Source organism: Octopus bimaculoides, chromosome 5, assembly GCF_001194135.2.
Source record: "Octopus bimaculoides isolate UCB-OBI-ISO-001 chromosome 5, ASM119413v2, whole genome shotgun sequence".
Taxonomy (NCBI): domain Eukaryota; kingdom Metazoa; phylum Mollusca; class Cephalopoda; order Octopoda; family Octopodidae; genus Octopus; species Octopus bimaculoides.
In genome coordinates this window covers 122,567,561-122,580,991 of record NC_068985.1, presented here as the reverse complement: position 1 = coordinate 122,580,991, position 13,431 = coordinate 122,567,561, and the positions used below count along the sequence as shown (strand labels likewise).

The 13,431-nt window shown below is 35.6% G+C and overlaps 1 protein-coding gene across 3 annotated transcripts in view; it reads left to right on the top strand.

Moving 5' to 3' along the window:
* The window catches only part of LOC106880932 (cAMP-dependent protein kinase type II regulatory subunit), a 141,686-nt gene that overhangs the window by 106,724 nt on the left and 21,531 nt on the right, over positions 1-13,431 (top strand). For all 3 annotated transcript variants that reach the window (XM_014931105.2, XM_014931104.2, XM_014931107.2), the window contains exons 3-4: positions 8,497-8,549; positions 12,369-12,452. In XM_014931105.2, the coding sequence (XP_014786591.1) occupies positions 8,497-8,549; positions 12,369-12,452 (137 nt within the window). The remainder of the gene's footprint in view (positions 1-8,496; positions 8,550-12,368; positions 12,453-13,431) is intronic.

Below are 13,431 nucleotides of genomic sequence, written 5' to 3'. Positions count from 1 at the left end.
TGAAATAACACAAATTGTGACTTTAATTATCATCTTAACACTTGCTGATTATCATTTACATGAGCTCTACATTAATAATTAAGTTTTTAATCGCATTTATATTTAAGCCATTTGTTATTTCCTAAACTTGAGCATTCTTAATCTCATTATTTCCACCTACTCTGTTACACTAGTCTTAACGCTGCTTTAATTTGGTTTTTGGCTGTTTCTCTATAGATCAATTATAAGATACTTGTTCAGTCGTTGTGTATATTGCGTATAGTCATGTTTGAGAGTAATGGGGTCCCAAGACAGACCTTATTGTACAGTAGCTAAGGCAAGTGTCTTCTGTTTTTGACTAGAGTTGACCTGTGCCTTGTGAATGGGTTTTGATAATATGAACTGTATAGAAACCTGTTTTATGTAGGGTGGAAGGTTTGTGGCTGTGTGGTTAAGAAGCTTGCTTCCCAGCTATGTGATCTTGGGTTCAGTCCCACTACATAGCATCATAGGTAATTATCTTCTATTATAGCCCTGAGCCAATGAAAGCCTACATATGCATGCAAATAATCTTATAAGTGTATGCAATATGTGTGTACATATATATGCTGATTTGACATATTTCTATATACCTCTGTGTGCATACATGTACTGAGTGGAAGTCTCTAGTATGTGCTAATGTATATATATACATATATCTATATATAAACGTATATGTATATAATTATGCGTATATGTGTATATTTGCCTACAAACGTATGAGACTGAAGGTATGAATACACATTTAGATTTGTCTTATCATGTGGGTGTAGTAGAGCACGTAAATAGATGTGTGTGTCTATGAGTGTATCTATATGCATGCATGCATATGCTCCATGTGCCCCGAAGGATATATCCATGTGTGCAACTACGTTTGTATATATATATATATATATATATATATATATGTATGTATGTATGTATAAAAGACACCATTTCGAGCGTGGCCGTTTTCGTGCGGGTGACACGTAAAAGCACCCACTACACTCTCTGAGTGGTTGGCGTTAGGAAGGGCATCCAGCTGTAGAAACTCTGCCAAATCAGACTGGAGCCTGGTGTTGCCATCCGGTTTCACCAGTCCTCAGTCAAATCGTCCAACCCATGCTAGCATGGAAAGCAGACGTTAAACGATGATGATGATGATGATGATGTATAACTGTGTGCAGATGTGATTGGCTGGCATGCATACATGTAATGTATACTTGCATGTACCCAAGAATAAACTTATTGATGTGCACGTCTGTTTGTCTGTGCATCTGTCTAACTGCTAAAATCTCTCAATACAGTGAAAACGAAATGTAAATCTCCCAGCTAAAACTATATTATCCCATCCGAGGAGTCTTCTATACACTGTGCGTTGCATCTGGTGTTATTGCATTTGTTCTATACCCACAAGGGAGTAATGCACTTTGAAGATGAAACAATTGTGTTGTGGTAATAAATTTTTTGGTTTTGGTACATTCTGCCTTGTCTATTTATCTTTAATAAATGTATATATATATATATATATATATATGGCAAATGAAAGATATAAGATGGAATATGTGAGAATTTATTATTAATCACAACAATTGTTTCTAACAACAATTGTTTCACATCTAGCATCGATCCCACATGGGTGAGACACTCAACAACTGGTTCAGGATATCCAGTGGTGGAGATGTATCTCATCAGGTGATAAATAGATACAATTCGTTAAAATAACAGTTCTGCAATGTAACTTCTTGTTTTGTAGAAAGAAAAGCAGCCAAATGGAGGAAATATCTTCATTTATATAGAAGATCAAAAATAAAATCACAGACACACAATACAGCGAGAAAGGTATTAAAAATAAACGTTAACAAATACCAGCATTAGGTTTACGAGGGGTGTCTGAAAAGTCTTGAGCCTCAAAAAAACAACACATGGTACAAGACTTCTGATGATTTATTTTTCAACATAGTCCCCCTCGATTGCTGAACACTTTCTCCAGCAGTGCTGAAGCACCATTATTCCGGCGTAGAAGAACTCTTTTGTTTGGGCCTCCAAGAAACTTCCTACAGCGTCTATGATGTCATTGTCATTGGCAAGTTGGCGACCAGCCAGGGCATTTTTCATTTTTGGAAATAGATGAAAGTCAGAGGGGGCTAAGTCTGGTGAATAAGGCGGATGGGGAACAAGTTCGTATCCACAATCACGAATTGTTGCCATGGCAACCACTGAGGTGTGGGCTGGAGCATTGTCGTGATGAAAAAGGACTCCTCTGGTGAGCACTCTCGGCCTTTTTTCTTTGATTGGTTCTCAGAGGCGTTTCAGTAGCTAAGAATAATACAGCCCTATCACAGTGTGACCCTTTTCAAGGTAACCGATCAGCAAGACACCTTCAGAATCCAAAAATACAGACCCCATGACCTTGCTAGCTGAAGGAATGACCCTGGCCTACTTTGGGGTAGGAGAAGATGTGTGCTTCCACTGCTTTGATTGTTCTTTGGTTTCAGGCTGGTAGTGATGGACCCAACTTTCGTCCATAGTAATGAAACAAGCAAGAAAATTCTCTTCATCAGCTTCAAACAGTTCCAGATTGCTCGTGGACAAAGTGCACCTGGTACGTTTCTGTTCAGGATTCAAAAGGCGAGGGACCCTCCTTGCAAAAACCTTTGAGAACCCAAGTTCTTTTGTCACAATATTGTCTGCTCTTTCAGTTGAGATGCCCAGTCTCTCGGCTATCTGACGACATGATATTCAGCGATCATGCAAGGTCAAGGTTGTCCTTGGTGGTTGCAGTTGGAGGTATCCCTGATCTTGGATCATCTTCCACACTCTCCCTGCTACGCTTGAATTCATTTACCCAGCCTTTGACTGTTGCATATGAAGGAGCATTGTCTGTTAAGGTTCTCGCCATATCTTCATGGATTTCTGATGGAGTCATGCCTTTCAAATGAAGGTACTTTATGACAGCATGATACTCAGCTTTCTCCATTTTCCTTGTAAATTCGAAGCTTGTTTATTCAAAAATCTGCAACAAAAAAAATTTTAAATATCAGAATCATGAAAATGAGCAAGACTACTCCGAAAAGACTGTAGTTACCAGAAAAAATTGTTTCAACTATATAGCAGCCCCGATTCTAGGTTAGGCTCAAAACTTTTCAGACACCCCTCGTGTGTGTGTATATATATATATATATAAAAGTTTGTGTCTTTGTTCTACACCACTACTTGTTTGTTTTCATCCCCATAACTCAGCAGTTTGGCAGAAGAGATTGAGCAAATAAGTACTGAGCTTTTAGAAAATAAGTACTAGGGTCAATTTGTTCAAATAAACACTTCAAGATAGTCTTCTGGCACAGCTGAAGTTCAATGACTGAAACAAGTAAAAGATATACAAGTTTAAAAAAATAAGGAATGTTATTTGTGTATATAGCAAGGTAGTTAGCTATTGATTTATCTGCAGGGGTCCCTAAAGCAGTGGAAGAATGTTATTTTCTTGCACGAGTCATCCTTTACCTTATTTCCAATCACCAGCCAAGTATGTGTGTGGAGACAGCCAAAAGAAGCATTTGACCTAGACTGCCTTCTTCCAGCTGTTAAACATGGAGGAGGATCTGTGATGATCTGGGGGGCTATATCTTGGAAATCCACCGGCCCAATGGTTTCTCTTCATGGCAGAATTAATAGTCAAGACTATTTAAGCATTTTATCTGATCAAATTCATCCGGTAGTTGCGAAACTGTTTCTGGAGGGAAACGCAATCTTTCAGGATGATAATGCATCAATTCACACTGCTAAAATTGTTACCAAATGGCACGAGGAACATTCTAGTGAAGTTGAACATCTTATCTGGCCACCACAGTTCCCAGATCTCAATATTATTGAACATTTATGGTGCATTTTAGAAAAACAAGTAAGGAGGCGATATCCTCCACCATCATCACTACAAGTATGGGAGATAGTTTTAGCTGAAGAATGGACAAAAATTCCTTTGGAAACAGTTCAAACTTTGTACGAGTCCATACCTCGTAGAATTCAAGCTGTAATTACTGTAAAAGGCGGTCCTACCCCATATTAAAATAAATTTGTTTGAAATTTTAAGGTGTTTCCATTATTTTGACCAACCCTTGTGTATAACTAGCCATCTATGGTTATCAGTCTGTCTATTTCTCTTTCCTTTTTCCTGCTCTTTCCCTCTTTTCTCCATTTTCTTTCTCTTTCTTTGTCTCTCCCTCTTTCAGCCTTTTTAAATTTTCTTTTTCTCTTTCTTTCTATTTCTCTCTCTCTCTCTCTCTCTCTCGATTAAATCTTTTAATTTGGGGTTGATAAAGTAAGGGCTAGTTGAGCATTGGGGTTGATGTAACTGACTAATCCCAGCCCCTCAAATTTCAGGCCTTATGTCTGTAGTAAAAAGAAAAAAAGACTATTGTTATTGATGCAGGATATATCAGCCTGCAACCATCCAATGCAGATGTTCCCTTCTCTTTAAGACAGCATTAATTCCCTGTCAGACATGCATTCGCTATCAATAAACAAAAATATTCAAGAGAAAAGCTTAACAAAATATAGCATTTATTTCCCTACTACATTGTTCTCGTGTTATAAGTTGGAGATTCACCACATTTAAAGATTTCTACTGATCACAGTCAATTTGCTAAATCAAGAGGATGTCACAGACATTCAAATTCTGTTAACTGCTAAATTCAAGAAAAATGTATCCTACACAGACATCGTTAGATTATCAAAATTTCTTATTTGGAGAATGTTGTATACAATATTGTATATAGAACTGAAAAAAAAAAAGAACAAGGTAAAAATTGATATGTATTTTGTTCTGTTAAGTGTTTCTTTTATTTAAACATTGCTTTACCTTTGACATATTTCTTTCCCGAATATAAATATCTTCTAATATAATAATGAGCGTAGTGTTTATATATATTTGTGTGTGTATATATATATATATATATATATATATATATACACATACACAAAATCACACAGTAGGAGTGAATGGTGAAGGGAGGGGAGGGAAAATAGTAATTCAGTGAAGGAGAAGTAGTGAGAGTAATAGCCATGACTGAGAGGGAGTGAGAGAAAGTAATAGCAACGAGAGAGAGGAAGTGGTGAAGAGAGCATCATGTATCTTCTACTATAATAATCTACTATAATAATAGTCTTGTGTATTTCTCCGTCACAACATATGAATGAGAAAGCAAGGGGTGATCCACCGATGGAAGTGGGATGGTGAAAAGTTAACGGTGAAACAAAAATCAAACAGCACTTCAACTCTGTGAGTATCTGTGTCTGTGTGTGTAAAAGTGAGGAATGTGAATGTTTGTTTGTGTATGAGTGTATGTGTGTGTTTGTGTAAAATATATTTATATATTTGAGTGAGTGTATATGTGTTTGTGTATGTTTATTTAGAAAGATACATAGAAAATAGAATTACAAACACACATGCATTTATACATATATATATAAACAGACACACTTAAAAAGGAAGGAAGTGGGCTGTGACAAAGTATAGAAAACTGCATTTGCTACAGATTGTGCTACTCCTACATATAAATGTATACATATACACACATGCATGCACATGCACAAAAACACACACACATACTCACACAGAGTTGAAACATTGTTTGATTTTTTTCACCTTTTCATACCCTTTTTATATATAATATACTACAATTAGCTGTCATTTTTGACAGCAAGGGGTCAGCCAGTATATCTATATTTCAGTGAAGAAGAAGACATCTTATCTAATGCTCTAACAATTCTGCTAGTCTACCACCCAAAATTGGAACTTTATTTATTGACTCAGGAGGGATGAAAGGCAACTTTGACCTTAATGAGATTTGAACACACAATGCTGAGAGGCAGAACAAATATCACAAGGCATCTTTTCTATGCTCTCACAACTCTTCAAGCTCATGGCTACCATCTTATATACTTGACCAATGCATCATACCCACCTCACTGGGTCTTTAAAACATATTTCCATTTGCAATATTTATATCTCAACTTGGTGTATAGTTGATTATATTTACCATATTAATTGAAGCTGATAAAATGAGAGTTCAATTTTGCCTTTCCTCCTTGTAGGGGTGGGATTAATAAAATAAGTAATAGTCAAATACAGGAATCAATATAAACAACTTTACCCTCATTTAAATTGGAGACTTTACCTATACAAAGAATCAATAATGATTTCTTAACATAGCCACAACACCACCAGTATTATATAGAAGACATGGTTAAGTGGTTAAGAAGCTAGTTTCACAACCGTGAGGTCCCAGGTTCACCCTCCCTAGACAGCTGTTTTTACCATAGCCTTGGGCTGAATCCTTGTGAGTGGAAACATATCAGATGGAGTATATTTATAACTTAATGATTAAATATTCTTTCCTACTGTAGGCACAAGGCCCGAAATTTTTGGGGGAGGGGGCACCAGTCAATTAGATCGGCCCCAGTATGCAACTGGTACTTAATTTATCGACCCTGAAAGGATGAAAGGCAAAATCAACCTTGGCGGAATTTGAATTCAGAACGTAAAGACAGACAAAATACTGCTAAGCTTCCACCCGGCATGCTAACGATTCTGCCAGCCTGCTGCCTTCATTTAATGATCAAATATTGTCATATGTTGTGTCACACTGATTTCAGTTGAGGAATTACATAAAAAGTACATGTCTGTAAAATAGACAGTTACTTACATGTTAATTTAAAAAGTTGAGCATACAGTTGATTGACTTCAATGTTGAAACCAAAAAAGGAAGATCTATCACAATTTTATTATCTACAGTTATGTCATCTTATTAAATACCTAAAATTATATTCTCTTACTGACTTTCAAGAGCAGGAAAACAAAGTCAATTCTTGGAGGATTTGAACTCCAAACATGGAAGGACAAAATATATTACACTACATTACGACTTCTCTGCTGAATATTTCTCCATTATAATAATTGCTTCTAATATAGGGACAAGGCCTGAAATTTGGAGAAGAGGTTGATTAAATTCACCCCAGTACATGACTAGAACATAATTTATTGACCCTGATAAGATGAAAAGCCAAGTTGACTTTGGCAGGATTTCAATTGGGAATGATAACTCACAACAAATACTGCAAGGCATTTTTTCCATTGCTCTGACAATTCTGTGGAAAGTTATTTTATGTTTTAGTTATGTTTTATTTTTTGATGTTTGAACAATTATTTCAACATTTTTCTTCTTTTAAACAAGATTTTACGTGATTAAGACTACTGCAAACTTCATTAATTATTCATTTCTTTTGACAGTGCTCAAGGCTCATAATCACCATCACCATCATCAACATTTAATGCCTATTTTCTGTGCTGCCATGGGTTGGACAGTTTGACAGGAACTGGCAAGAATGGGGGTCGTACCAGGTTCTATTGCTTGTTTTAACTTGGTTTCTACAGCTGGGTGCCCTTCCTAATGCCAACCACTTTACAGAGTGTGGTGGGTACTTTTTACATGACACCATCACCAGTACTTTTTGTGTGGCACCAGCACCATCTACACCAATGCATTTTATGTGGCACTTTGGTTTTGAGATATCAATTCTGTTGTGGTGGGTGGGTTTTCTCAATTTTTTGTAAACCAATGGTCTATGGTTTATCAGAACTATCTGAGTGTGTTACTGGTATGTTACAGCAGTATAAAAAACATTGCCAGTCTATCTTATCGTTTTTGCCAAATTTTTCAAATCTACAGAGTAATCCTAGAATTACACACACCCTCACACACGCATACACACCACTACCATTACCATGAAAACTAAAAGAATGCCATTACCAGGATGTTTTTTATCATAGGTTTGTTCAATCAAGGTTAATGACCTTGGGTTGAAGAACAAAGCAAAACACTAGCACAAATTTTTTAAATATTAACAGCAAAAACACATCACAGTGAGAGAAGCCATTGATTTATATGCTTCTTCCTGATCAATATTGTTTTCCATCAATATATTGCATTTACTTGTGTAATATGTAAGAAATCTAATGCAAAGCATCTGAAGTGAAACTAGGGAGTGGGTAGTGTTATACTCAAGTATAAAACAAAAGATAAGGAGATAAAATATATTACTGACTTTTCAGTACAAAAATAAGGGTCACATATTTGAAATGGAAAGTGTGTAAAACAAAATACTTTCAGGTATTTGTGGATTCTTTACATTCTGAGTCCAAATGCTGCTATGACCAAATTTGCCGTTTATTTTCCAATATTCACTAAAATAAAGTATCAGTCAAGTACTGGAGTTGATATATTAGCTAAGCACCTACCTCAAAATTGCTGGCTTTGTGCCTAAATTAGAAACAATTATTCAAATTAATATAGTAAACAAAAAGTGGGAGTGGTGAGAAAATTGAGCTTCCTTTGAGTTTGTTTTTTTCACTTGTTTGTTCCTGTTTGTTATAAATCACACACACACATACACACTTTTATTTATTGATTGGCTGATTTATTTATTTGTCTGTTCTTTCAGTTTGTGCTGAAGCTTATGATCCAGAACAAGATCAAGGGGAGGAAGAAGTAAAAGTAAGAAAGCTACAAAATTACAATTAAAAATTAATTACATATATTTAATAAGTCTTTTAATCTGAACAGTCAATGTTGTGATGTTTCTTTCAATGTGATGGTTAGCCCAGCAGATGTGAGATTTGAGGTCCTCAGACAACTTTACAAATTTTTTTTTATTTTCTAAATTAGATATATGTAATACCATACTTTGATATAGTGTGAACTGAAATCCTTGTTGAATTCCTCTGACATATGTTGTCATAGTTACTTACTTTAAGTCTTTTAATTTGGTTGGTCAAAGTTGTAATGTCACTTTGGTGTAGACATTAAAGCAGATATATGGTTTATAGCAGACATAGTGTTTGAGTCCAACTTTTTCAATTGTCTTTTATATTAGATATATATTTACTACAACAGTTTATGCTTGCTGATGTTGCTTTAAATTGCTTAGAAGAGGAAGGTCAGTGCCCATTAGCCCTTTTCAGCACCTCCAAGACAGGTAGGAGACTGGAAGGGAAGAAGTTATCCTCTGGCAGAGATCTGGCCTGAATGCTTTCAGCCATGGACTTCATCAAAGCAGCCAAAAGCCAGGTGGTGGTGTTTAACAGAGCAACTGATTATATATGAACCACCCAAGAAGTGAACAGTCCCACTAAAATGTCCCACAGTTTCCATCTACCATATTTTACTTGTAAGGTGAGGTTGTGGCATAAGACACTTGTCCAAGGTGCTATGCATTGTTGGGATTGAAGCCAAGGCTACATCATTGTCATTACTGTGAAACTTGAAATGGGGGAGTACCTTGCTCCATGATATAATGCATTACCAAATCTAGGAATCAAACCCACAACTTTATGATCATGAGCCCAACACTGTAACCACCAGGCCAAACACACAAAAGATGCGACAGTTACAAGAAGAATGCCTTTGATCATGACTGAAGATTTAGGACTAAACTAAAATAGTAATTATTTGACTGTAAGTAATTCAACACTTGTTCAGTGTGGGAGACTTCTTTACATGACTATTACAAGCTTCAGTTGAAGGCAGAATCTTTCTAGCAAAGGTCACCAACTCCTTCCGTTTTTTGACATTTTATGAAGAACCACTGTTATAATATCTATCTCAACTTCCATTATTTCTTCTATCAAACATTAACTACTTGACCAAGAAGTTCATGTACTTGACTAACCATCCAGAAATTGTAAAGTCAACCACAGCCCAAGGCATTTAGTTTTTTTATCAAAATCAGTTTTAGATTAAGTTCTCTACTAATACCGCTTTAGGAAAATACTCCCACTTTTTACTTTTCTGTTTATTTTTATACTAGTTCTTAACATCTGAAATGTAACTTTTTCAATATTTCATTCCTTTAGCTGAATTTTCAGACACTAGATTGACAGTAGAATACTAAGATAGATTAAACATATAAAAACATAATGGTAACTGAATTTCTTTTTTTGGCCATAACTGTAATTTAGCAGAATTTTGTATGGATTTGGAGAACGTGGGATGGAAGGAGAGTGTTAGGTAATTTCTTTTTTTTTTTTTTTCCAGAAATAGGTATATTGTCCATGGCTTTTGCAGGTCATCTGAGAATGGTGAGATTGATACCATTAACAATCTGCTTGATCTACTACAAGTAGATATCTGCAGTAAAGAAATAGTTGAGAGGGAGTTCTAAAGGGCCAACATTCTAGGAAAGAAGAACTCAGTATATTGATTAGTGCAGAGCCTGGTGGGTGGTAGGGTACATAAATGGTGTGCAGGAGTGGCTGTGTGGTAAGTAGCTTGCTTACCTACCACATGGTTCCGGGTTCAGTCCCACTGCATGGCACTTTGGGCAAGTGTCTTCTACTATAGCCTCAGGCCGACCAAAGCCTTGTGAGTGGATTTGGTAGACAGAAACTGAAAGAAGCCTGTCGTATATATGTATATATGTGTGTGTGTGTATGTTTGTGTGTCTGTGTTTGCCCCCCCCCCCCAACATCGCTTGACAACCGATGCTGGTGTGTTTACGTCCCCATAACTTAGCGGTTCAGCAAAAGAGACCGATAGAATAAGTACTAGGCTTACAAAGAATAAGTCCTGGGGTCGATTTGCTCGACTAAAGACGGTGCTCCCACATGGCCACAGTCAAATGACTGAAACAAGTAAAAGTGTTTGTAGTAAAGATAATTTTTCAAACTCTTTGATGTTTTAAGATTGTATAGTTGTATATTTTATATTTTCAAAATGCTCTATACCAGTCATGAACAGCATGAAACAAAACATCTGGGAGGACATATTCTAAAATTATATTCAATATAGATATATGCATGTGTTTCACATCTAGTTTATTCATTAATATTCAACTTGTTTCATTGCATTTCTATTTCTGCATTTTGATGCTGGTTGGACTTGAACAAGCATTTTCTGGCAATATCCTTTGTTCAGATGCCCCTTTCTTGTGCCAATTCTTATTTACTTTTAAGTAAGGTGTTTTATTCCACTGGTTTTTGTGTGTCAAGCCACAATGCTACAGGATATAAACAAATGTCTCCACTACCTAAGCAGCAGTGTCAATGTGAAGCTATGTGGAGAGAAACACACATCTATATATTTAAAGTGTCTGTCTAACCCATTCTGTGTGAAAAAAACATGTCCGTTTTTTCATGCAGAATGAGTTGGAGAGACATATATGAATATGTGAAAGCCTTCACACAGTTTTTATCAAACAAATTTCACTCGCAAGGTATTGGTTATCCCAAGACTAAAATAAAAGATATTTATTAAAGGTGCCGTGCAGTGGGATGGAACCCAAAACCATGTGGTTGCTAAGCAAACCTTTTAACAACACAGTCATGCTTCCACACAAGAAGAGAAATTGCAGATGTGGAAGCAAGGTCTGGAATCTAAGGGCCTTAGAGTTAATTTAACAAAGACCAAAAATCCTAGCAAGTAGGAAAACAGACAAATCACAAATCTCTTCAGGGAGATGGCCCTACTTAATTCTCAATAAGAAAGATGTTGGTAGAAATTCCAAACAGTGTACCTAATGCAAGCTATGGATACATAAGAGCCAAGTATGACCTCAGTAATAAGAGGGCTACCTCTGTCATACTCTAATCTCTTGGTTCCACTCTCTCTCTCTCTTAGCTGAGAGGTCCTTGTCTTGCAAACTTGCAGGGGTGCTATATAAAAACACCCATTTTGGTGCCAAGAAAAAAGCATCCGTGTTGGTGCCACACAATAAGTGCCTGTGCCAGTACCAAGTAAAAAGTACCCAGGTTGCTGACACATGAAAAGCACCCATACTGCTAAACAGCTTTGTCTAGATTTAAGGTTTCTCCTACAAATAACATGAGTGCTTTCTTATGGCACCTTCTATTCAACCACATAAAATTTATTCTTCCAGATTAACAACCACCATTGATAAGCTAACAATAAAATTGAAAATGCATATGGACTTAAAAATGTAGTCATAATACTTCAAAAGCATCAACAGATTTTTCTTGCCTGATGGACATCTTCAAGTTGTTTTCTTTCAAACTGTTTCAATGTTTATTGAATCTTTACTCTGAATCAGTCAGCAACCATGACAGGGGTGGGACTAAATTATTGTTTGAAATATATAGAATATACTAACTATAACCTCCTTCTAGCTTTAAAAGAAAGAATCATAAAGAAAAATCTCAGAAATATCCTTTTATAAACCCAAGATTTCTTAATACTGTACAGAGATAACATATTGTTTAGAAAATTATTTATTATATGTTCAAGAATGTATTTTTGTATGAAGGTGTTTGTACTTGTATAGCTTATAATGAGTTGGGATTTTTGCTATTCACTGTTCAGGTAATACATCCTAAAAATGATGAACAAAGGAAACGATTGAATGAGGCAACAAAGAATATTTTGCTGTTTAGAAATTTGGAGCCAGTAAGTAATTGAAAAAAATCTTTTTCTTCTATCTTTCAAATCTAAAATACAGATTCTACCTCTATTTTCTTCTTATTCTTTTTCTTATTTTCCTTTTTCAAAAGCAAAAATATAAGAATTTTATATTTATAAATGAAAAACAATGTCAATACTTTGTTATAGATGCCTGAACCTGGGAAAATTAACAGCTGACTGCTAAACATGTTATAAAGACAATACAGCAAACTTAAAATCAAAATGTTCTTGAATGCACAAACAGCATTTTTCTAATTTATTTCATTTTATCCTTTAATGTTCTATTTTGTTTCATTCAATTAATAATAATAATAACTCTAGTCCTGGAAGCATTATTTTGAAGAACATTCAGGAAACTTGAAATTTGAAACCAGAATTGGTGTATTTTTTCTTTTTTTTTTTTTTTTTTTTTTTTTTAATATTGGAGAAACCACTGCACTGTTCACTTTTAAGCGGTGATGCAATATTCTATTTGTTTTATTGTAATTTTTCCAATAAAAGAATGGTTATCAATGAAGTAAGTTGAATTTTGTTTTTCTAAATATATCAGCGCCTCTGAGCTCTTGAACTATTAATTAACTGGGATGTTCTAAGAAAGAACAAAACAATATCCCCTAACCCTAACCCAAATCTTGGTAGAGATGTTGAAATATTTTAATGGTCTACTTTCTCAAAAAATATTAAAAGAAAGATTTGGGGAGAGTGGACTTTTTATTCTAAGGCAATCATTCCTTTGCTTAAAATGTGACATCACATTGAAAATTTAAAAATGGAACTTGTGTTGGTCAGTATATTTGTACTGTATTACTACTTCCACTTACGTTTTTAGTTGGACTGTAGTCTGAATCAAGAGAACACTCACTCACTCACTCACTCACTCACTCACTCACTCACTCACTCACTCACTCACTCACTCACTCACTCACTCACTCACTCACTCACTCACTCACTCACTCACTCACTC